This window comes from Cephus cinctus, unplaced genomic scaffold (assembly GCF_000341935.2).
Source record: "Cephus cinctus unplaced genomic scaffold, Ccin1 Ccin1_scaffold0617, whole genome shotgun sequence".
Classification (NCBI taxonomy): Eukaryota; Metazoa; Arthropoda; class Insecta; order Hymenoptera; family Cephidae; genus Cephus; species Cephus cinctus.
Window position 1 is genome coordinate 533,485 of NW_014333261.1, and position 25,781 is coordinate 559,265.

The 25,781-nt window shown below is 46.8% G+C and overlaps 2 protein-coding genes and 1 long non-coding RNA gene across 10 annotated transcripts in view; 1 reads left to right on the top strand and 2 right to left on the bottom strand.

Annotated features, from left to right (window-relative positions):
• The window catches only part of LOC107269241 (dorsal-ventral patterning protein Sog), a 24,549-nt gene extending 12,042 nt beyond the window's left edge, over positions 1-12,507 (bottom strand). The window contains exons 1-2 of one of the 3 annotated variants that reach the window (XM_025086514.1): positions 11,894-12,031; positions 9,816-11,439 (exon numbers count right to left, since the gene is read on the bottom strand). Coding sequence is in view for 2 of the 3 variants with exons in the window: in XM_015742872.2 (XP_015598358.1) it covers positions 11,894-12,032 (139 nt within the window). In the remaining variant the exon portion in view is untranslated. Of the gene's footprint in view, positions 1-9,296; positions 9,719-9,815; positions 11,440-11,893 lie in introns of those variants that run through there. The other 2 variants (XM_015742872.2, XM_025086513.1) reach the window with 2 other exon arrangements.
• LOC107269250 lies at positions 11,446-19,577 on the top strand. Of its 5 annotated transcripts, none has more exons than XR_003060102.1 (7): positions 11,446-11,582; positions 14,226-14,378; positions 14,455-14,666; positions 14,734-15,170; positions 15,337-17,111; positions 19,006-19,140; positions 19,311-19,577. It is a non-coding gene; the product is annotated as an uncharacterized LOC107269250 (long non-coding RNA). The 5 variants fall into 5 exon arrangements; XR_003060105.1 differs by lacking the exon at positions 11,446-11,582 and having other exon boundaries at positions 14,240-14,378; positions 15,337-15,637; positions 15,759-17,111; XR_003060104.1 differs by lacking the exon at positions 11,446-11,582 and having other exon boundaries at positions 14,240-14,378; positions 15,337-15,497; positions 15,638-17,111.
• Positions 19,578-20,347: 770 nt separating this feature from the next.
• Positions 20,348-24,301, bottom strand: LOC107269248 (ADP-ribosylation factor 1). Of its 2 annotated transcripts, none has more exons than XM_015742883.2 (5): positions 24,148-24,301; positions 23,358-23,529; positions 22,889-22,998; positions 22,684-22,809; positions 20,348-22,594 (listed from the first exon to the last, which is right to left on the bottom strand). In XM_015742883.2, the coding sequence occupies exons 2-5, from the start codon at positions 23,503-23,505 to the stop codon at positions 22,430-22,432; spliced, it is 549 nt and encodes a 182-aa protein (XP_015598369.1). In that variant the 5' UTR covers positions 23,506-23,529; positions 24,148-24,301; the 3' UTR covers positions 20,348-22,429. The 2 variants fall into 2 exon arrangements, with proteins under 2 accessions (XP_015598369.1, XP_015598370.1); XM_015742884.1 differs by having other exon boundaries at positions 23,943-24,245.
• Between the last annotated feature and the right edge of the window lie 1,480 nt (positions 24,302-25,781).

Below are 25,781 nucleotides of genomic sequence, written 5' to 3' on the forward strand. Positions count from 1 at the left end.
CCACCGCCTCCACCTCGCCAGCTCTCGCATTCTAGCAGTATCTGCCCGTGTCGCACATGTGCAGTCGATGCATTCGGATACAAGTGCAGCTCGGCAGTTGGATCGGCTGCACTGCAAAGCAAGTAGGCATTCGAGTACTACGGTAGATATTCGAGTCGAGTGTCCGAGGTATAAAATTTTTGTCGATGCAACGAGGTCGTTGCGCCCATGCGCGGCTCGCGCCGGCAAATTCTTTTCGGCGACGAGTAGGCGTATTTCATCGGGAAATAATTTTGCTGCGAGGCCGACGATAATTCACATAGCAGGAGCGTAGAAGCCGGTGACCGCGCTAACGTTACACGTACACCCGGGCGTCGTCTCCTGCGGGTTGCTCTCGCCTATATACAACTGAATACCTCTATACGGGATATGCTGTACAATATCTATACGTACATATAATAAGTATCCAACTACAACGCGAGAAGCCCGCACGACTCGTTTTCACGTGAAAAAAAGCCCCACGCACGTCGGCGGTTCGCGCAGCGATGCGCGCGCGTATCTGCCTTACTGTATTACATGTAGCCACCCCGTACGTGAAAAAGATTTTACAGCCTTAAGCCAGGGCAGCCATACGGTAATTACAAACCGTCCGCTAACCTAGACGATAACTAACCTATACAGGCTCGTTCAGCTCGGAGGCATCAAGCATATTTGACAGCTGTCATTACTCATTAACGAGAGTCTATAGAGCATTTAATTGAAAGTCATTCTTTTTACATATATACATATATACCCACGTCAATGTCCATACAGAACTAAGAATGATCGTATAACAAGCAAAGTTGATACATATAAAATTGATTTTGCGAAGAAAAATAATTTTTTCATTTTTCAAAATTTTAAGACGATTCTCCGTGTCGTAGTAATCGTAACAGCAGAGTGACAGCTGTCAGATACCTAAGGACTGATTTCTTCCTGTCCGTCTGACCCTTTTCAATGATCGCCACGTGTGCAGATGTACTTGTAAACAGTAAAATTATTACGCCACCCGGTATATCGTGCACTGTAACATTCACACTAGGCGTCGCGGTGTTTTTTTTTTTTAAGAAAAAAAAAAAAATCAGATTAGGCACCAATCAAAGACTCGTCCGACTCCCTGCTGTCATCCCTACAGCATCCATGGTCCATACTTCGAGGAAGTCTCCTGAGTCAGTTGCGAAGACGAGTAACGCAGAGCGGGAAATCTTCTGAAAGTTCTGAGAGAGTCCCGTCTGTGGCTGAGTGGTACGAAAATAGAACAGTGGCACCGCCGAGTCTCACTACGGCGATCCCGACGACGACGTCGACGCCGACGAACGAAGAAGACAACGACATCATCGAGTTCTTTCGAGCCGGTTCTCCTCTCTCGTGTACCAGGTGCGCGTCCCACGTCGGCGTCGACGTCTTACGCAACACCAGCCAGACGTAGGACGAGACGCCTTCCGTCCGTCTGTCTGGTTTCACTGTCTGCCGCTTTTTCTCATCTCTGTTTTCTTACATAGAAACACTATAGGTATGACGTAGCCGAGACTCGTACTACTTAACCCGCATCCACGTATCCCGAGTGCAATCACTCACTGTACACATACGCGAATGCATTTATTTACGTGGACACAAGGCGATAAGACGTTTAAAAAAAAAAATACTTACCGACAGTTTCATATTATTACGCACGGTATCTTGCCATCTCATATTGTTTACGTGATAATCTATCAGCGTTCCCAGTACACGACTAACCTTGCGATTAGTGGAATTGCTTGATGAACGATCGGCTCGAGCTCGCAGTCAATTTGTCTTGAGCTAATGAAAAATCGTTTCCTGCCGTCGTCCAGACGACTTGAGGTAAACAGGGGAGCTCGGTCGGTAACTGTAACCGGAGCAGGGAATAAAGCAGAACAGTCCGTTACGATTTACCAAGAGTACAAAATTAACGAGCAAATTAATCCTAACCTCGAAAAGTCTATTTAGCCTCTTGCCGTGTATACGGCTTTCAGGCGCGTCGACGATTTACCGGAACAGTCAACAGTCGGATGCCAAGCTGTATGATTAAGCCGGTTCGAGCCATCCGTTTATGTCGGTACGAATGCAAACGTCCGATTGGAATTCGTATGGGAACGTAAAATTTTCAAATTTCCCGCCGAAAATTTCAAATCGGCCAACGGTCTCGAGTCACTACGCAGGCAGCGGTAGTGATTTTACGAAGGAATAAAAACAATGCGTTCCTCGCTTCCACGACCGATCAGTCCCTTCGTACGGTCCTACTGTAAATAACTATGAGCGACAATGCGTGACTATCCGCCACTACGGCCGCCTCTAAATAACTATGAGCGACGATGCGTGACTTATGACTATCCGCGTCCATGCGTGCCAGGGATTTAGCGTCGTACGACAATGCCCGAGAATGCTCGACTGTGCGCGAGTGTAAAAGAGGGAGTGACTCGCGAGCGACCTTCTTCTCTTACATTTTTTTGTATTTCTATCTTTCTTTTTCCTCTTAATTTTTCACGCACTCTCTCGCTCCGCTGTCTCCGAGTGTCCGTCCGTCTTGACATCTCTCTTTGGGAATCCTCGTGCCACGACGATGACTCCCAGCAGACTCGTCTTCGTGGTCGCCGGCACTTTCTTACGTGTCGTCCGACGTCCTTACGGCACCTGCGGTATCTTTAGATTACGCTAACTTTAGGCATCGTCTCCGAGCGTCCGCGACGTGTCAGACCTTAGGGCGACTCTCGAACGGCAATTTCGCGTCCCTTGACAGTTCGCCGAGAGTCCCAGCCGACCGTACGATCGCGCCGATGACAGTTTCTCGCGGTAGTACGAAGTTTTCCCGTCGTCTGAATTGGAGTCGCCGGCGTAGCGTTACGTCACGTGCTATATACATACATATTTAATTCATTTTTATCAAATTCACTGAAAACACTGACGGATCTTGAATAACGACAGAAGCAAGTATCGCGACGCTGATAAGAACCCGATTCAGATGCTATACACAGTTTGTACCGAGTAGCTGTTGAAATACACAAAAACAATGATAATAGATTATCATGCAATTCGCGAACGTTCGAAATAATAAATTTTACAAAAACGACTATTCAACTTCTGCACAATAACATGGAGCCTGATACCTGAATTCGTGGTGCAATGAAAGAAAAAAATTAAAACCATACCGCATCGTACTTCGAGTAGAAACTAAAAGGGAAAGACAATAAAACGAAAAGAGGTTAGAATCGAACGAGAGCGTACGTTGCGTTCGTTCCGACCCCGTGTATTCGCCATAGTACCATGTACGTCTATCCCGCAGTACCATGTAGGTACGTATAGAGCGGGAAAGAGGTAGAGAGAGAGAGAGAGAGAGAGAGAGAGAGAGAGAGAAAGAAGAGGGCCGGGCACGGTCGCGACGCGTCGCGTCTCGTCCGATCAAATAAGAGCATGCAAGAATGGCAATAGGCCTTCGGTGCATCGCGCGCGCGGCGCATTGGCGTGCACGGCCGGTCTCGTTGCCAACGCGAGGAGGAGAGCCGAGAGAGGCACGCGAGAGAGAGTCTCTCTCCTGAGTTCTGTGAGAAAGAGGAGACGTACACAGAGATCGGAAGGTAGTGAAGCAGAGAGCGAGTGAGGGGTAGAGGGAGGGTGGTGAGAGCGAGAGAGAGAGAGAGAGAGAGAGAGAGAGAGAGAGAGAGAGAGAGAGAGTGTAGGTGGCGGTGACGGCAGGGCGAGACGAAGAAAAGGCGAGGCCGTATTATGGACACGGGTACTCGGCTCTGCCGATGCTCCGATACTTTGGTGGTAGAATAATAATCGAGCGTGGACGAGAGGAGTGCGCGGACGCGTTGTTGGTACAGTATTCGAATATGCTGACAGCAAGACACAGTGTGTTATCCTCGGCCGGTTGAATCGAGAAAACGTGTGTATAAGCGCACATACGGCGTATCTTTGAGTTATCAGTGTTTGACTAGAGCTCAGGCACATTGCCAAGCGGGACTGGAGAGAGCGGCGGGCTGATTGGTGGACGAAATCAGAGAAATCACACGTGGAGAGAGAGAGGGAGAGAGAGAGAGAGAGAGAGAAAGTGGGAGTAAGGTGAGCAGAGAAACAAGAGAGATATATAGATAGAGGATGTAAGGGGAAGGCAAAGTTAGCGACCGAGTGCGAATTTCGGTGGAATAGCGAAAAGCTGTGCCGAGAATGCACGAGACAGGTGTGGATGAGTGACGGCGGAGGAACGGTCTGGTTGAAGTAGGTGGTAGAACGTGCCACCCTGTAATAAAGCTAGCAGAGCTTCGCGACGCGAAGTCAATGATCTCGAGTGCGAGAATCGTGTCCTCTCTATTCCCCTTTTTCTATCCCTTTTTTCCCTCCTCCCTTCCCGTGCCGTAAACAAACAGCCGCTGCCTGTACGACGGGTGGCCACGGCCAGCCCAGAGGGTACGCGACGAGAAGGAGAGAGAGAGAGGGAGAGATTGAGGAGGGTCTGAAGAGCAAAGACGTACATAGATATACCAGCGAAGCGAGAGAGAGAGAGAGAGAGAGAGAGAGAGAGAGAGAGAGAGAGAGAGAGAGAGATTAAGGAGAAGAGTGTCTCGTTGGCCGGGGCGGAGTCCTGTCGCCGAGCCACGGAGAGAGCAAAGCAATGCCGGGTGGCACTATATATAGTTGCCCCTGAGTGGGCAAAAATCACCCTACAAAAATCTGGATCAAGGGGCCATTCACCAACCACGCCAAGTATCGCGGCCTTATATAGTCACCGAACGCCCGGTGAGACTTGCGTGCACGCACTGCCGGTTAGTGCGCACGAGCATCGTCCTCTCTGGGGCGAGCCAGGACGAGAGGCGATCGGAGCACCCTGAGGTGGTTACTCGAGGGGCGCCAGGACACCGATTGGCCGTACGAGAGGGATGTAGGAGGGGTCTACGTGCAAACCAAAGAGAGAGCCGAAGTTTCGAGTCACCCCTGGCAGGTCCTAGAATACCCAGAATTCCCATTGGCCGATGCTCCAATAGTAGGAGAGCTCCGTGTCTAGGGACGCTTTTCATTGGTCCTTCCGAGGCTACCCTCCTGTCCTTGCGTCTCATTGGTCAACGTACTTCGCCGTCCAGTCTATGCCGAGCAGCAATGTTTCCCCGCATTTACAAAGCGCGAACCTCGTCCTGGGGCTGGTCTAGGAGCGCGAGAAAACACTGTCGCTCCTCTAAGGGTAGGGGCAAACGGCCGAAAGGTAGGGGTAGTGCAGTGGCCCGTGCCGCCCGAAATACTCGGCCGCGTCTTCTTCTTATGCCGTGGCGCTTGGTCACTCGGTTGCACTCGGGCCCGAATAGGCTGCAGCGTCTCTAAATAAGATCGTCGCGGCTCCTCGCGATCCTCTGGAGCGAGCCGAGTATAATAGAGTATAGAGTCGAGTCGTGCCGGCTGATACAGTACGAGTAAATAAAACGGATGGGAACTGAGAGTTAATAGGGACATGGTATAGGAAGGGACGAACCGATGATAGTAAAGAAGCCCGCATTAAAAGCTCGTCCCTCAAAGTGGCTCCAATCAAGATTTTCCTCCGTGACACGAACACGACCGGCGCGGGTCGCGCAATGCCGTTACGTCTCTACGTGATGTCACGCACGGATCGTAAGAGCCGACCTTGGTCTGGACCTCGTTTACGGTTCCTCTCGGAGTACATCGACACACCCTAACCTATCAACTGCCTAGCTATCTCGACTGAGGATCCCACGGATAGTTAATAGGCTCCGGGGCAACGACAGCCAAGAGTCGTGGCAAGTAGTACAGTCCAGTATCAAGTCGGGCAGCCATTTCCGTTAGATCCCGATTCCAGCCAATAAACACTCGTATACGATAAATACCAAAAAATCACACCCACAGCGACACCACACTTCACCTTGCAACGTATCCGCGTCTACCGTACGTACACAGTGCCCGAGTACATACGCGCGCGACTTATATATCCAAAAATTACTTTTCTTGGTTATATACTTAAAATAAATATACATATATATATATATATATATACATATATATATATTCTAACGACCAAGATACACCAAGCCAGACCAACGTCCTAGAGTGACGACAGGTGTGTACCCGACGCAGCCCATTGGCGAACTTCTGCGAAATTCCTGAGCTGGCTAATCGCACGTAGGAGCGCTGCCAAGTTCGGGGAGAGAGCAGACGTAGGGACGCCGGTGCAACGCACGATGGAAGCGGCCTTTAGGCGGAGAAAGGTGTGCGAGCCTGTAGTGACACGGACTGTCGTACGGTTACGGTTTCGTGTGGTGTAACGCAGAGCAGGCAGGGCGCAGTGTGTACGTAGTGCAGTGCCATCGGAGCTGACGCGATGGTGGCTTGTCGCTGGGCACTGGCCAAGAATCCCGAGTGCCCGGTGTTCTCGGGAAGGTGCCCAGGAGGACGTTACTTGCTTTTCACGGTTACGGAATGACGTTACCCAAACGGATAGACGCGCGAGTCTATGTTCATCCTGAGTTAGGTTAGGTTAGGTTACGTGCGCTTACACGTACAACAGACCCTGCCGTACGTTACCGCGTACTACTTCAGCATACAGTTGTGCCCAAAGACTACACTCGAGTCCTCTGCAGCCTTGGGCCAGGGTCTCTCCCAGTCGATCTATCCCCCTCTAATGTCATCACGGAGGACGGCGACGTCGTCGTCGAGGGTGTAACGCCCCCTCCCCCCCCCGAGGGCCTCCTGCATTCCCGAGAGGTCAATCGCGCGATCCATCTGCTCCACGGCTCATGTGGACGCGAGAAGAAGAGGAGTATCAGGACGTGGTAGGTATAGGGTGCGCGTCGACATCTGCATACAATGTCCGTCTCGCTCGGCGTGCATATAGCTGCACCCGCGATGCATATAGGTGCATCATTTTATGCAGTTGCCCCACCCGAGGACGAGCCGACATAGCAGAGTGGAATATACACAGCGGGCAAACTTAAGCGTGCACGTATATTATTGGTACGTAAGTAAGTGTAAATACGGTATACCTATATACGCCAGTCACATGCGTCATAATGACACACGTGTGTAAATGCCTGGCCAAACTCCTGTAAACTCCACCTATATATCATATATATATATGCACGTCAATACGAGAGTAACGCGTCTTCCTATACGCGATACCGACGTGGTCCACACCCTCTTGGCATTGCGCAAGAATAACGAGAGCAGAGCGGAGGGCGCGTCTGACTTTGCCGGAGGTCGCGGTGAGGCCATCCCGCCGGAAGTGACGTAACGACCAAGGAAAAAGGAGGTCGGAGGCTGGTGGGTTTGGAGACGAGAGAAAAATATGGTAGACCAGCCGGCTGAAGAGGAAGGAAAAATAAGGGGAACAAGAAAAAAGAGAGAGTGAGAGAGCAAGAGAGGACACCCTTTAAGAAGCGAGAAACGTCGCGAGCTGGAATTTCGTCGCGACGCATGCATACGCGCACGTGTGTACGCACGTACGCGCGACGACCTTGGGGAACCGTGCGTGAGAAGAAGATTCGTTATAAGAAAAGATACGCGAAGCACGCAAGAAAATAAGAAGTTAAGGTCCCAACGTTATTTTTATATTTGCCCAACGAATCTTTCAACCCCCCACCCTCTGCCGTCTCGTTCACAACTAAAATATTATTGTTTCGCGTAACAACTCGACTGAGCGCACCATTCGTGCGTTTTAGTCCACGCGCGCATCCAACGCGTACAGACATCGGTGCCCGCGAGTTTCACGTCGACTCAGCTCCGAGAGAAATCACTTCTGTATCAGCTTGTCCTCATCTTCCTCGTGTTCCTCGTATTCCTCTTGTCGTCACGCTCGTTTCTCCTCTTGGTTTCTCACGTATTCTCCAAAGCCGATAGCGATCTGCGCCGCTTACAGTGAACGAGATGGAGACGTACAGCGGCAGCGCGAGCGCCGCCTAGCGCTAGACAATGCAACTAATAGAGACACGACCAACAAAAATACGTATAATATACCAATGGGCCTTGTATGCGCACTGGCATAGCCCTGTGGGTTCGTGGAATTATACACCCGTAGGCCAGGTATACGTACCGGATTAGGGGATAGGTACAATGTGTCGCCAATGTAAACCAGACAAGGAAAATGGAGCGAAATGTTAGTTGCGCCAGTGTACCGGCTATACATAATGCATGTATATACACGTATACACTATTCTAGGTACCAGTAAGGAATTTATCGACTATATTGACTGCATCGACACCGACGCATGCTGCGCTGCACGACGATGTCTTCCTGTACATTGTCCGTATTAATTGCGCGACTATTTTCTGTATTTACATCATCGGGTGCACGCGTACACGTGCACATGTCGATAGCCAGTTAAATGCATTCCCGTGTGCATGAAAACGTCATCTGCAACGATGCACCGAGATCATCGAGTCGATCTCGCATACGGCATGCATAAGCGAGTATCGCCAGGATCGAATAACGAGAACAGATTGATTCGTCGGAAATGAATGAGGCTTGCGGTGATCGGCAAGTGGGCGATGGTTCCTGGATTTTTCGAGTGACGTAGATATACAGGGTGTACCGTGAAAAAGAGTGACAATAATAATAATAAAGTCAGCAGAGATCAGTGCCTTAGACGGTAAACCAGAAACGAGGATACTGGTCTGGCGTAGCCACCATATATAAGCATGTGGAATGAAGAAAAAAAAAAGTTACTCTGAAGAAGAAAAAAGACAGAAAGTTTCTTTTCCATCTAGAAATTGACTTGAGTCAGTGCTAAAGTGCGTTAGAATTAGTAAAATTTATTATGTCAATTTTACGTTAGCTACATTTTTTTTTCGCACGCTCGTTGTACGCCTCTCTCTCCGACTCGCGTCACGGCCGATAAGCGCGTCTCTGTCGCACTCACGCGCGACATAGGAAACGCATAAAATCGGAGAAGCCCTAGACCTTTCCTCGATCGATCCCAACGGTGGGTTACACGTACCGCGACCGTGATTCCAGTACCGGCGAGAGAGAGAGATAGAGAGATAGAGAGAGAGAGAGAGTGCGAACCACAGTAGCAAACGAGTATAGTATACATACAACAGACAGAGAAGTAAGAAGCAACGAAGGAGGTGGCGAGTCGTTTTGTGTCTGCAACGCGTCTAAATATAATGCCGCACTCGGGCGGGACCGACGTAAACGCAGAAGTGGCTCCTCGCGGTTCGGCCTCTGGAGAAATCCATTGGTAGCAAACGGTGAAGGTCCGAGGAGACACGGGCGACCGAATTAAACGAAAACAGACACCGATGAAAAAGATTTCGTTACATACCCAGGACAACGATGAGCCTCGTAGACGATTTTCGTGTACCTGGATTTTCCAACAAGAGCATCATCGAATTGATGGACGAACGAGATCGCGGACACTCCTGAATCAGCGTCGTTATGTAAAACTCGCGGTAGCACGTCCAACCGTAGCCGTAACCATACCTAGTTAACACACTGGCTTACTAAACTCACTCTGACGTACAAGGGTCGCCTTGTCCTCGAACGGCTGCGGCCAATTAGCCACGAATCTGCGACTGGGGATCGTGGTGTATGAATAAGACCCGTTTACGGTAGCCTTACGTTACCTGGACACAGGGACCGAGGGAGCGTGGCTTCCCGCGAACCCGAGGACGGTGGTACATATACACGAGGAAAATCGACGTATATAGTCCGACGTCCTTATGATCGCGGACAAAGTGTACACTGTCTTGACTGACAGTGCACGTACGGTGGCCATTGCGCGTTTTGTAAACTCGACCCAGACGCGCGATACGCGCGCGTAACGTGACCAAGGAGAATATACCTTTTTACTGCGTACACTTCCTCGTAGTAAATTCTCGTATCCGCCCACTTCGTCTCCGTCTCCTTCTCTCGTGCAGTTATAACGCGCAGCGTGTATACAGAAAGAAACACGATACGACAGGAACGGACTGTTGAAGCCTGATTCGCCGACTCGCAGAGCCAGCGTTAACGCGCGTTAGATATACCGATGTTAATGCACACTGGAATGTCTTCCGGCACTGACCTACCCGATACTCGCTTCCGGCAGCGTGAAAGAAAGAAAAAAAACACAGTAATCTAGGTTACCCGAGACACGCTCGTCGTCCGTTGTTAACGCTCCGAGTGTATAATCACGTACCCCCAGGTGGAGACGTTAGGCGAAGGAGACGCGCGGAGGGACAGTCCTCGAGCAGAGTGTATACAGAGAGACGGAGTGTATAGGCAGTTGTGTATACGTGAAGCGGCGCAACGTCGGCCTCCGCAGTAGGTAGTGGCAGTAGGAGGAGGACCGAATGTCAGAGAGTGAAACAAGGAGTAGCCCGTAGTCGAGTGAAAAAAAAGGAAGCACGGCGCACGCGACCGTCGTCGACAGTGGCGCCGGCGGAAGGGGCAGCCCTGACATAACGACCGACGAGAATCCCACGGCGCTAATGCAAAAAACCTGTTAGACGATTAGGCTCGCGCGCTTCTCTGCCATTACGTAGCGTTTATCAGTACTGCCGGCGCTAACGGGTAATACCAACGGCTACGACCTTCCTGGGATGTACGTACGCGGGTGCGTTTACCTATCCGTACGGTGGAGGTAACTGGCACTCGTCGGGTACCACGTGCTTTCGGGTAGGCCGCTTCGACGAGCAGTTCTGCCTGTGCGCGCGGCGTCCTCATGGGACACGGTGACGGAACGTGGAGACTGATTGACTCGCGTGGGTTTCGTGCACGTAAGAAATTTCACGGGTCGCCATCGCTAAGAACTCGTTCATTGATACCTGTTTTTAGTGCCTAGATACGCATAATAGACGTCGGCTTCCTGTGTCGTGTAGATTTCAGTATGGTTTGAGGTTAGGGATGAATGCGGTGTATACAAGGGGGATAGGCTCGAGCCGTAATCGCATTGGTACCTTGTGTCGAGTAAAGCTATGGTAAAATAAGGTTAAGTAAATGAATACCTTAAGAAACGACTGCAGGGAACGGATATTCGTGTTAAAATCAGTGTGCATTGACATCTGTCGGAATCTTTTCATACACTGGAGTCACCCTACTTTATGGATTTTGGGACTTAAGGTGTAATCGTGGGAGCAGTCGATAACGATCGTTTCGGGTGTTAATCTTGACGAGTTGTCGAAACCCTCCTTGTCACCATGGCGCTCTGCTATCAGTGTACGGTGATCCTGATGATCGATCGTCGTCAGGGAACGTGCGCGGGGATCGTATGAGTTCGTGATCGTTTACGAGAGACATCGGGCTTGTTGTATCGGGCACTAGTTCGTTCATGGCTGCTCGGCGTTCGACCACGAAGTCTGCTGCTGTCACTGTACGCGTGAGTGTGGTATACACGGGAACGTCCTTGAGGAGTGGCGTGATAACGCACGAAAACAGGTGTCGTTGCATCGACAGGTTAGGTTAGGTTGACGCGTTCCCGTGGAAATCTACGATGAAAACACGTTGGGAAAGCGGAATGCATAGACTAACCAGAGGCACTATGGGTAATGGATACCGGGTGATACTGACGAGAAATTCCTACGAGTGAGCCGTTGACGTCGGTTACATAAGGGCGAGTCTCTCTTGAAACGTAAGTAGAAGCCATCAGAGCACCGGCATCGTCGCGAATGCACGTATTCAGAGATATCCGTAACAGGGCGATGAATTTTCTCTTATTTTCTTATCGCGCCATTCTTAATCCGTGGTATCAGTGAATTTTCGCGGGATTATTCAAAAACGCCTGCAGCTTGATAGGAGCGTGCGATACCAATTCCGAGATACCGATTCGATATTTCAGATGTGCGCCGCTGCTGCTGGCTTTCAAAAGGAACCTCGTGATAACTCTCATTTATCTATCAGAAACTGTACCGTTTAATCGACAAAATTTATGTAAAAACTTACCGGCCGCTCGATGTGGTCGTCGTGCCCAGTCGTCCTCGATGAGGGGTGCGACGCGACGTGTTCTTGCCGGTAAGGGATAACATAGTAAGGCAAGAAAAATCGGCAAACCGAGGGTGATGATCCCTCGTTGCGATAACATCGTGCACACAGTTCTCAGTTCACGTATACGATGCTCAGGATGTGTATTCAGATGCAGCGAAGAATGAAAATAAAAGGCGTCGGTCGTCCAGCAGACGACGGTTAGGCCCGCCCGTGTCGTCTCTGTGTCGCAGTCTTGTCTAAGTACTCTCACTGCACACCTTGGCACTGCACTCGGTCTCCGCGCACGATAATAACGTCAAGTAAATGCCATTCGCGTGCTCGCGAGAATCGTCTTGTTACTCTTGACTGAGGATGACAGCGAATCTAGAGTGAAGGCTGCCAGTATGGCCAGAGGTATAAAGTAGGTATCGAGGAGGAGTGACTGCGACTCCAAGAGCAGTAGAAATAAGTAAGACACTCTTGCGAAGGGAAGCTCGAGTAACGATGTAAGCTCTGACACGGTCGACGCGTGACTGCCGCGGCTGTTTGGCTGGCTGCGCTGTTTGTGCGCTCGCCGCCCCGGCAGAATGACGGCACCAGGAGGCGGAGGAGGAGGAGGACGAGGTGAGAGAAGGGAGTCTGCGGGTACAAGGTGGGGGCGGAGGTGCCCACGGAGGAGATCAAGTGAAGCACAGAATGAAAAGAAGGAAAACGAAGTGGTGAAATTGACTGCTGTAGGTGGCTGACGAAGATGGTCGTTCACGAGCATCGTCGTCTGGATGATAAGTTCCATACAGTTCCCTGGAGAGGCACCATGCTGTCCAGGTCTTTGGGAATGTTACAAAACATTATAAACGACTAGCACCAGTGGCAGGCAGCTGTGAAACGTCTGGCAAACCGATAAAGGAGTCTAAGTTACTTTTATTGATCGGACTGAAATGCAGACGATCACCTCCGCACGACACACGAGACACGACTGAGTGGTGCTCGTGTCGCGACCGGTGAGCGATCGGGAAAGATCGGCTGTGATCGCCTCGGTAATGCTGACAAGAGATAACAGCGAAGCAGAAAAGTTCGCGCTAGACTCGTGCACGCATTTTCCTCATAGAACGAGACAGGACGGTCTCTGGCGTTCAGGGCGTACCTAACAGTCTTCGCAATGTAAAATTCCCAGATAACCTAAAAGAAGTACGAAGCGTTAAACTCGATAAGAAAAGGTCAGAGTACTGGGGATATGCAGCGAGCAAGAAGGAGAGTAAAAAAGAATAAAGCAAAGACCAAAGGTAAAACTCGTGTCGTCTCGCGTGATACCTGGTTCACGGTGGGTGTCGCGAATGACTGTGCCTGTCTCTCTGAGTCTCTCGGAAGGTGTGGTTGGCGCGTGTGGGTGCCCCCACTCTGGACTAGAAGAAGCGAAGCCAGCAGACCTCGGGGTCCGAAGGGGCCCAATACGAGGCATACTCCGACAAGAGTCGGGACAGCGGTATATACAACGGTAATAAAAGAGCAACTCGACCCGGGCGGCTCACACCCTGCTCAAACCCGGCTTCTTACGGCTTTTTTCACCCGGCCATTCTTCACGATCACGTTCCTGACTCGCGTCCGACCAATGGGACTATGTCGCCTGGATTTAACATTTACCTCCAACCCTCGGGCTGCTTCTCGAGTTGCTACCCTGACACCAAGAGACTTCTCCTTTCCCTGCGGCCGCATAATCGAATTAGTCCTATACCTTTACTCTTTATAGGTTAGGATTCTCAGCTCGTATGTCGGCTACGAGTCCACGTAGCGCATCGGCACCATGTTCCCTTGCTTCTTGAGAGCCTACGGAACGTATGTAGAATCCTGAGTACTGGTTCGCGGTGCTCTCAGGATATTTATCAATGAACGTGAACCGCTGGTAAGTGGCTGTTCGATTCACACCAGCTCGAAATGACGTAGTTGTTAAATGCGTACATGCGTCGGATGCAAATGCAGGGGATAGAACTGAATACCAATGCCGATGGCACGGTGAGGTGAGTAAAGGGCCAGTCGGGGGCCTGTTTGAAAGCCGAGCAGAACGCATGTAGTCTCAGGATTGCACCATCGTCCCGCCGTTCGATCCGCGACGGATCCAATGCTGAGTTCTCGTGTAGCAAGCGAATTCTTGAACGTCTCCGTGACCAGGGTCTTCTCACCATGGCGGATATAAAACCTTTTTGCTTGCGAGTCGCCGCCGCCGTCGTTTTCGTAGATGCGACGGAGAACGAAAGATGGCAGAGGAAGAATGAAAAGAGAAGAATGGAGAAAGAGAAAGGATCGACTTTTGCAGATTCCCCCTACGGTAGATACCTGCCGCTGCATTCTTCGCTCCTGCATCGGGCCGGATGCCACGGTTTACCTAATCCTCAATAACATGATCGTCCTCGAGAAGTCCGGCTTCCATAATCGTCCAGGGTCCTTGTGAACGTAAAAACGGATTACGGTAGGCGCCTACAGCCACAGTCATTCTTTCGCTCGATACAAAAGCTCTCTTTACCTTGTGATTTTTCATGATCCAGGTAAACTCCGGAACACTTGCCAATTCTCCTGTGGAGGCTATACAACGTTCTTGAAATGCTAATCGACATTAATCATCTACAAGGAATGGAGCTCGTCGGTTTCCGGAACTGGTGCTTTCCCATCTGAATTCTGAAGGAAGTAAACGATCCGATGGGTGTCGTCGGGGATGACGTCGAAGGTCCAGGATGTCTAAGGACGATGGTGGCTGAAGGTAAGGGGAAAAAGGAAAAAGATAATGGTCCAAAGGACTATTCATAATCAGATGACAAATCTAATAGATTCTCGTACCGCAATAAGAGAAACGACCTCCTGGTCCATTGAGGAGCGGATGTGACGCTACGGGGATGCGGCGTCTTCTTTGCTGGATGAGAACGGACGAATAAACTCGGAGGATACCGCCACACAATGAACGCTCTCCGGCCCTGCTTTGTCCGTCGGGAATGCGGCCTTTGTCACCTACGGAGAATGGAATGCGTGCTCACCGGCCCTGCATTGTCCGCGCCTACCGGCGCTCGCTCCGGAACAGAATGGAACGGAATGAAACGAAATGATTTCACACAAAAGATTCTCGTCTGGCACCGCGCGAGACGGGATTAATTATCCGCTAATCCGCGAGACGCACCTTCCCCGAAGAAATCTCAGCGTCGGACACACGTATCACGTGTAGGGATAGGAAGCGCATATCCATACGTAGATGATGGGATAGCTACGGGAGGTAAGACAAACTGAAAAGAAAAAAAATGGCGACAAAACTCCTCAAGCCGTCATTAATTCGGACTTCGTGGAAGAGAAGCATCGTAAATAAAAGTGAACCGACGATAATCCGCCGATCCTTTGGAAGCACACGAACTAACCTTCTACTTCTGTCCTCTATTTTCTAGCTCCTCCAGAACCCCCCGTCCTCAGTATCATCCTCATGGGTCAGTCCAGGAAGACTCGACGTCTCTACGTGACCGAGCATGGAAATCCTGTACAATAAAGCAGTTTACGATACCGTACAAGCAGGTTGTACCTGTAACTGCATAGTACAACAGTACACCAGGTATCTACTGGGAAACTTTCTTGCCCGGAAAGTAACGAGGGTGATGACCAATTGTCCCTGTTAAACGAGACTTATAGTAAATCAAAAGGAACTGGTTGATACCAGCTGGATGATGGTGTCTTTGAAAATCTTTTCCATAGGTACTTTCCAGACTGTAATTCTAAAACAAAAGTAACGTAAGGCCATAGGAAGGAGCAACATCAGCAGTCGAGTCGTCACTCGACTTGTGAATCCGCCTGAAAAATCGCTATGTATCCGTAGACGTTGCGCAAGTGGGGAGACGAGAGGACGTCGTCTAAGGGGTCACCTAAGATCCAAATTTGCAATCATCTTCCGTCGACTCCTTGGAAACCGGCCAATTTTCCAAACGCGACGATTGATTTGAGATTTTGGTGAAGAAGGGTCAGACTTTTCCAACTGACGTGTCGACGAAAGCCATCGACGCCATGCTCCACTTCCTGGACAGCTTCCTGGAACTAGTCCCTGTAACCGATCATCTATTTTTATAAATCATCCAACGAATCACGTTTCATGCCATTATGTCAGTGAATAAAATTTCCATCCCGGTAGATCTTATCTTTGTATCCTTTGAATAATCTCATCGTTCCAAGAAGATGACTTCCATCACTACCACAAAGCATCCTCATACATCACCTGTGTTCCATACTAATCATTAAGTAGCGGTATGACAATTGGCCTTAAAATATTTTATTGGCCATCATCACAGGCGCCTAGTCCAGTCGATCGTAACTCAGACTTCAAAAGCATCGAAATTCACGTGGCGTTCTAAAATGTGCGCATCGAATCCCACCGAAGGTAACATGGCTGCCTGTCCAGACTAAAATCCGAAAAGTACAAGGAATAAGATAGACGTATCGGAATTCGTTCCCAGCGATACCCCGAGTGTTGAACAGGATTGGCGTGAAAACGGTCGTCCAGCACAACGTAAATAGATTCAGTAAGAATATTCGCGTATCCCGAAGAAGACGTCCCTGAGCAGTTATGATTCGCTAGTGAAAATCATTCTTACCAATGGCTGTACCACCCTAGAGGAAAAATCTAGGATTCCCGTCTTGCACCTCGTCCTCGCGTATTCACGGCTCTCGCAACGGGTCGAGAGTGCCGCGTATGAGAATCTGTGTCATGTCGCGTAAACACACTATAATAATACTATAAATACACTGGCGGCGAGACCAAACATATGTATGCAGGCGCCGGCGCCGACGCTCGCTTACATTATACGTCGCTATTATCCAGCCTACGGCTCGTTACCGAACCCAACCTAACCTAACCGTCCTCGCACATCACCAACAATGACACGCGAGCACTTAAAGCACGCTTCACAATGAACTCTAATCAGACCCAAAAGGACAAACAAAAAGTCTAAATCAATTTGATTCCTTTATCATTATAATGTGATTCGATGACTTGCCGTCGCCCGCTGGCAAAGCGAATCCCGTTCGTCTTTATGAGTTCACAGTTCGTGCGACGGCCGACCTACGAAAGCATTTTGAAATTTTAGTACCAAAAATTGCCACGAGCACGGAGCGCTCTGATTAGCTGACGACGCTTCTGTTACGTTACTATGCCGCCGAATCTCAACGGATTTGCCAAGTAAGCATAGAACGGACTGTACTACATTATACAGCCTTTCAGAGGCGCATGCAAATTCACAAGAGAAATCCTCCTCGCGACCGTGGTAGCAATTTCAATAGCGACTAGTCTCGGAATTTCAGTGTAGTCTCGCATGGCATAAAGGGCGCAAAAGAGCAAGAATGTTGGCGCCGTCTACGTGCGCACGCCATTACCGGTCCCGTCGGTCGTCTTTCACGCGAAATTCCCATTGTCCGCGTCGTACCTCCCGAAATAGAAGAATAATATTATCGTCCGGTCTCTCAAAAATCGCATTGTCCGTCCTGCTTGCCGCCGACCATTGGAACGCGTCGGCAATAGAAATACCGTCGAGACAGGAGAACAGGCGCCGAGAGCAATTCAAGAAGACGAAGAAAGAGTGAAGGGGGGAGTCAAGCGATAATCCGAAAAAAACACAGACATCCATATTATAATACCGTCCTGTCGTATTTATATTCGAGTAACATCTGCAGTCATGACGCAAGATCCGTAGCCGCCAATAAACAATGTCAATATCCCGAGCGTCGAAGAATTAATAAGTGTCCAGTCACCAGTTTCTTAAGATAGATTTGCCATTATATCGGCCGTCCCACCTCTCATCTTCTTACCGCGTTACGCTAACAAGATTAATTATCCAAAAATAGTGCCAGTATGACAATACGAAAGAAAAAGAGAAATATCGAACAACTCCGTCTGGTTTACCTTCTGATAAACGTATCACGTATCAAGTACGTTAACTGAGCTAACGGAATTGACTCCTAATGTCAAAATTAATTCATTTAAAAGTTCGGCGTCTCGCCCACGCTAGAAAGTCAAGAAGCGTGCAAGAAACTTGACGTCACGCCGCCGCGGCGCTCTTTAAACATTTTTATGCATCGCCATTAACCTCTGTGGTTAACCAATCGGAGTGTCCCATCCAGTTCGCGAAACGATCCTCCGGATATTTGCGGCATAAACGAATAACGTACAGACATAATAGGATGACGCGTCCTCGCGTCGGTACGGTTATTATCTTTACATAATTCAAGAGAATAGAAACGAGTCGCATCATGATCAGCCGAAAAGTCTAAAAACATAGATGAAACGTGTCACCGCGAACGTATGAAGTAATCGTGTTAATCTATTGTGTCCTGGAAACGTCTGTCGTTCTACGGACAGATGTTATATATATTGAACTAAAAATCATGCAAGCAGTAGTCGCGGTCAGATCGCAATTACGAAAAGCAAATTCACGAGGTCGTTTTTCCACAGTTATTCGAGTGCTACGGATAAGAGGTGCGATAAAGTACAGCCTACGGGAGATGACGTTTGGAGGTTATAACTGGAGGGAGACGTAAGAAAAACGAACATAGGAGGTAAAGAAAAAAAGTAGTAAGAGACTATGAAAAATGGCCAAGAAAAGAGCCGTTGCCAGTAGATACCGATGAATGAGGGTCAAGTCGACGATCCTTCGCGTTACGACAGAGACCACGGGTTCTTGTTATACGAGGATCCTGCTGGCGCCATTCACAAAACATATCTATCATAAACGGCAACAGCACTGACAGTCGATACTCGATAGTTCGTTCCAGGTTGTTAGTTATTCTAAAAATACGCGAGGAAACTGGCTCCTTGTGAGTCGAGAGTCGCGGAGATGTTCGAGAGTCGCGAGAGAGAGAGAGAGAAAGAGGGAATGAGCCGACGGACGACAAGGAAAAGGAGGAAAGGCGTGTTGACTCTGTTGCTTAGGTGTTGGTCGTCGCCATAATGCGATACATCTTATTAATTAACACCACGCAGAATACTGAGTAATTGACATATCGCCTCTTACGGTTCCTCAAGCATGGCTGCCTGTCTGCGTACTTTTTTCACTGTTGCTTTTCTCCCTCTCTTTCAGATTCGCAAGCATGTGCTGCCGATCAAATAATAACATTGAATGAATTATTCGAGGAAAAACGGCCATTCTTCTTGGCGATGAAAAGCCATAGGAAGCAATTGCCGAACACCTGTTCCTTAACAATCTATCCACTGGGTACGTACCTCCTGGGCTTCCACTGTTAAATACATACACTGGTTAGATACCTGGTGAGCATATTTATAGGTAGGCACCAAAGTTCCAGGATTCCTTTCAACTCGTATTAAGGGAAAACACGACAAAGCATGCTTGAAAATTGGTGTCCTTTTTAAATGAATTATTTGTAGGTAACAAGGTGAATTGGAAAGGACGTGGACCAACTGCCTTGTACAATGTTTCCAAAGGGAACGTGCCAGCTGATCCTAACAGTTTTGAATGGTCTCTTTATGTCAGTTGAAAAGTACAAACACACTCGGCGACGTACGTACAGTTGGAATGTATGAGAAACAGAAAAAAAATTTCAACAATAATTATATATCTTCTACACTTAAGAGCAAGCGTGGGTGCGTGACGCTTACAATCATGGGAAAGTTAGTAGCAATGGCCTTTTACCCGAACGGAATCAGAGATTGTAGATATCTTACGTGATCTTGCAAAAGGTTAACAATAGTCGCCAGATGAAAAGTGCAAGGATGTACCATGACGAATGTACAGAGTACGTAATAAATATCTATCTGTCCTAGATTTGGTGTCTGTATCTTTTCGGGAGAGGAAGCGTTCTTTTTATTCTCTCTCTCTCTCTCTCTTGTTTACTCTTTATTCTCTATTAGTGAGTGATCAGCTTTTGAAATAGCGTTCTGCCAAGTATTAACGGCCAGTATCCAGTCGCGCATTTTTCACGGGACTATTTTAGAGATGAAACACATAAAGTCAAGAGACCTGAACGATCACTGGACACTGACAGAGTGAGAACCTTGAGAGCGTCACGTTAAATAATCAAAGCACCCAAGAGCAGCAATGCTATTGTACTATGAAGGGAAATCAAGGCTTTCCCTGTCCCAGGAATTTGGACTGTATCCAGAGAGAAGCGAGGATAACGTAGACAACAAACTTTACGAGACGAAGAAATAACCACGAGCAACATAATTCGTCATTCCAATTATAAACAAATGTTCTTGAGATTGCGTAGTGTCAAAAATCTTTCTAGTCTACCGTAAAAAAAAAAAAGAAACCCTTTTTTTTTCATAAGCTTTTCATAAGATACAAAAAATAAAAAGCAGATCAGACACAACGTAAGCACTCCCGCGCAAAAGGCAGCACTACGTCAAGTAGGACAAATAAAAATAAAAGTCATAAGAATGACTTCGATGTATAAGATTATAGATTCCTTTTAAAATCGATATAATTTCTAAACTTAGCCTTACAAGTAAGTAGTCAGCACTGACAACAAAAATCCGCCACACGCAACTAGGACTAAAATTCGCACGCTGCCTTTGGGAAACGAGGAAGTCGAGCACAATTTCACCAGACGCGAACGAAGCAAGTCGAGGGCCGTCGTCGTACATAATTTTTCAGTTTATAATTTATTGTAATATATATATATATATATGTGTGTGTTTATATATATATTTACTTTAAAGGATAGCTGAGGAATAAATCACGATGGTGAAATAGGAATTACGCGGATCAGCGTCTTAATCAGCGACGGCGACGACGAGAACGAGAAACGCCGGTCGACGAGCGTCTTACATATCGTCGAACACCAAAGAACACTCATAATAAACGTCGTAAAGCACAATTACAGTATATTTCACAAATCGTTAAACATTCATACATAATTATACGGAGTCCTCGCGTTACGACGGAAAGAGAGGAAAAGGCGAGTTTCCATCGGGCCGATTAGAGAATGAGAGAGAGAGAGAGAGAGAGAGAGAGAGAGAGAGAAAGATGAGCGAAGGAAAGGGACAATGTCTATGTAACAGAGAAAGAGAATTACTTGTGCAGGAACCTCATCTCCAGGAAGAGGAAGACGAATCCCTTCGGCGGCCGGTGCGAAACGTCTGATGAGCTCCTCGCGACCGGTCTTACATTATTGTTATGATAATATTCTTAATTTTTCCTCTTTTTCCAATTTTTTTTTTATTTAACATCGTAAATTTCATCGTCCTCTGGAATAATCTTTATCATTATGCTTTTCTTTAGTCTTTCCCTTCTTTTTCTTTGTAATGTCTCGATCCTTACTGTCTGTATAACTGCAACCGATTTATCGTAGCCCGCGGTCCGTCGCGCTCTCGCTAAATTTCCCACAACGTGTCGGAGGTTCCTCGGAATGTCGATTTACGAGAGCGAAAGGTGTCAGTGTCGTATGTCCGGCCGGTGTACCTCGGCAAACGGGAGAGTGTCGCCCGGGTGATAGAGATCGTACGGACAGCATCCCCGCCGGCCGCTTGCTTCGCTTTGAGACGAACCTTCGCGAAAGCCAGTCGTCCTGAGAGGTTAACGATCGTGATTGGAAGGAACCGGAGGGCCTGAGTTCCTTTAGCTCAGGATCATCTGTAACTCCCCGGGGTGACCAACTCGTAGGATGAAGATAATGGAGATCGTAACCAATGGGTATAGAGGCTGGATTAGGTTATGTTAGGTTAACGTGATTCACGAACGCGAATAACAGCGGTCACTTGAGGAATTCACTGAACCGAGGCAGTGTGAACGTGGGCCGTGATTGCGCACGCGTCAATTTAACGTGCATCTCTCTGCAATAACTTCCGTAAATATTGTTTTTTCTTTCTTTCATTTTTAATTAACGGTTTCGCGTGAAATAGCTTGTAACGAGAATCTCCGGCTCTTGCGTGGGTATCGTTTCTCTGTGTAAAAAGGTGTAACTATAATGCTAATAATAATTAATATAATAATATAATTAATTAATAATAATATAATTAATCATTGTTGTTGTTGGTGGTGGTGGTTGCACGAGGCAAGAGTCCCGGGCGATCGTAGAAAATTATTCTTAACGATCACCGACCCACCCATATCCCCCAAAACTAACCTAACTTCCTTTTTCCCCTATTCTCCTGTCGATTGATCTTATTCTCTAGTAGTTCCTTCACTTCTTCCTCGTCCTCTTCTTTCCTTGCTCTTTCTCTCTGAAATTTTTCTCTGCGCTGAATCCCATCTACGAGCCGGCTCGGTAACGCCTTCTTCCTGGTCAATTGATTTCGCTGTTCTATCTCCAAGTCTCTCTCATCTCCGGACGACCCTTTAAGGATAGTATCGAGTCCTCGGCCAGCTCGCATGTCTTTTCGTTTTATGTTGGTGTAGTTTTGTTGTTGTTGTTGCGGTTGCGTGTTGTACGTTCTTTCGTTCGTGGGGAAACGGGTGCGCGGCTCGACTGGTTGGATCTTGTTGTTATTTTCCTTCTTTACGATGTTAATTATAGCAACTGAATGTTGACGGCGCGATGCGACGATTAGCGGTTGGCATTTTTGAGCTGGTTGGAGAGCCAGTCGAGGCCCTCGTAGAGGCCGTCACCACTCGTGGCGCACGTCGCTTGGATATACCAGTTACGATTACGCAGTGAGTGTAACCCTAGCTTGTCAGTGATCTCTGCTGCATTCATCGCATTAGGTAGGTCCTGGATGAGAATACGTATTTGGTTAGACTTGTTGTGTGAGACGTGGTCTATGTGAACTGTGGCTATATTGATTGGTTAAGCTGATTTACCTGTTTGTTAGCGAATATAAGTAGTACGGCATCCCTGAGCTCGTCTTCTGCTAACATCCGCATAAGCTCCTCGCGTGCCTCGCCAATACGTTCCCTGTCGTTACTGTCTACGACGAATATCAGTCCCTGTTGGCAAAAAATAAATTATATATATTGACGTGACAAGCAAAAATTGAATTCTTGTATCAATAGGAATGGAACGTACCTGTGTGTTCTGGAAGTAATGTCGCCATAGTGGCCTGATTTTGTCTTGACCACCCACGTCCCACACCGTAAAACTAATATTTTTATACTCGACTGTCTCTACATTGAAGCCTGAAAGTGAGATAAGAACAAGGGAATGAGAAGTTGAATTTTAATTGATTGATAAAAACACATGAGCGTTCTACAAGCATTGACTCTACACACAAAAATCCAAATAGGTAACCAGTAAATAATACAATATAATTAAATCCTGAAAAGCAATACTGGTATATACTTTCACTAGTCATTCCATAACAGCCAGTTAGCTCATTCCTCGTTAGCATGTTATCAATAATTGGCATGAAGTGAAGAAATCATGTGGTATAAAAAAAGAAATTGTAACAGCTTACGAGTATTCAAATTATTATGAACATATTTCCACAAATATAAATATTTTTCAATTATTCTACGCAATGGAATCTTATACACACCTATAGTGGGAATCGTCGTAACGATCTCGCCTAACTTTAATTTGTACAGAATTGTGGTTTTTCCGGCGGCATCCAGACCAACCATCAGGATCCTCATCTCCTTCTTGCCAAAGAGGCCTTTGAATAACGTTGCGAACATGTTCCCCATGGTCGGTGTTGGTTATGTAGGTACCTGCAAAGGAAAAAAAAAATAAGCGTTACCCTGGCGATACCCTTGTCAACGTATTATAAGTCCACAGCACAACGAAAAAATCCAAACCAACTGGAGATTCCCGAATAGAGCACAATGAAAGTACTACGGAAAATATATGAGGCTTCTCTCTAATAGGGAGTAATACGTTAACACAACAAAACCCAACAACCCTAGTTAACTCCGATATCTGAAGAATATTAAAACACAAAGCCAAAAGAATGAGTAAAATCATGAAAATCCCTAATATGCTGACACGAGACACGAGATGCCCACGCTGTCGGTATCGATTGCGTGTCTTAGCAAAGTAAGAGCGTCTCTGGCAGGTATAAAAAATATCAAGGATATGATAAATTCCCTTATTGAAACGAAAAAGAATAATTGTAGAAACGTACGAGTACTGAAGACGCAAAATAGCCAAGAATTCGATGCCGCTTACGGAGACACTGTTACACCCGGTTGTCTGTCACCTTCGACCTACTCCCCTCGGTATTCCTAATGCTAGTTCCCAGGGAATTCTCAACGAATCTCACGTCTTCCTCCTCTCTGTCACGTTTATCGACATCACCAGCCCCGATTGCAATATCTATGACTACTTACGTTTCAGTAAAAAAGATTATTTTCACGAGAAACAGTAAAACATAAAACCAACACTCCCGAAAAGTACCGTATGTCAAAATGGCGGACGTGGAAAGGATTCATGCTTCGTGCCACGTATAGGGCCGTCGGCGTCTATTCATTGGATGATTCTTGGTCACGTGGTACGGAATATCTACGGATCTACGGCCCGTTTTGCTAGAAAGACGAGAAAGACAAGAAAGACTGAGAAAGACTATCAGTTTTCTGTCTTGCATACGGCGTTCCGCAACTTATCCATCAATGGCTGTTTCTTCGAGGAACAAAAGCTACGACGATGCTTTCTCTTTAATGCTCCAGAGCAATATAATATTTCTTTAAATCCATCGTTTTCAATAGTAAAATATTTTTTTACACTCTAGGGATAACCTTCTACTTTTCGTTGAAGATGAATAATTAACGAGAACTGGCATGACATTTAATTTAATTTTCTTTTTAAAGTTTAACATTGATTTCTAAGTAAATATAGAAGGAAAGTTCATGTAACTCAATCTGTAATTTTTAAAACCTCGTTAAAAGTGATGGTTTTCTAAGCATGTTTAAATTGTAACATTGGTTTGACTCACGAAGTAGTGACGTAGCCGGTAAGGTGTCGTTGCGTAGGGACTGTTTCGGTGATTAATAAAAGATCCTATATGTGTATATTGGTAAACATTCGCCACGAAAAGATTATACGTCAACAGTGAGCTATCGCGATTACGAGTTAGGTAATTGCATTTTAGTGTGACACATTTGCTCTATAAGAAGGGAGCTAAAAAAGAAAAGGAAGGAAGGAATACGATCTTAAAATATATTATTAATAATTCAATTTTTTTACCATGTACGGTACATTATGCCTTAGTCTTAAAAAACATGCAAACTATTATAATTTATTTTATATAAATATTAATTGCACCTAATATTCTAACTTGTAAATAAAGAATTGTAAAAAGCGTCTCATGATACAATAAATATAAGAAGTGACAAAATAAATTATATTTTCTTATATGACTAAAATATTTTGTATCCCTACTGTTACTTTTCAGGTAAATATGGAAGAATTAAATTAGTGAACCCAATGTACCTCCAGAATGATTCTGGCTCATAGTGCTCCAAATTTTTCCATTATCGGGTTTCAGCAAAAGCTTTGGCTTGCATTATTTATAGGCAAAGTTGAAGATAAAATTACAGTAAGCTCTGTGACGTTACACTACATTAATTCCAAAAGGGTTTAATGTATGATGTATGGAAGAATGTAAATCCAAAGAGTCATTATATCATTTATAAGGGGCATCAGAAAATTGTCATTATATTCATGTTTAATTACAGTTACTGAATTGCTTTCTTCAAAATCAGCATGTGTAACACAGAAAAATCCTAGCTTTCTATTTGAAAGTAACATTTGTAACTGTAAATGACATTTATGTTTAATAGCTATTTGACCATCCTAAACAAAATTGGAAAAGGTCTTCTGTTTAAAAGGGCATTTAATTTCTATCACAAATTCCTATCTACCTATCTGTCCTATCCTATTCTGAAACCTATCTGTCTTACGTCAATATTGTACTCTTCCTTCATGAGAGAAATAACATGGTTTTCTAAAATCTTCCCACGTTACA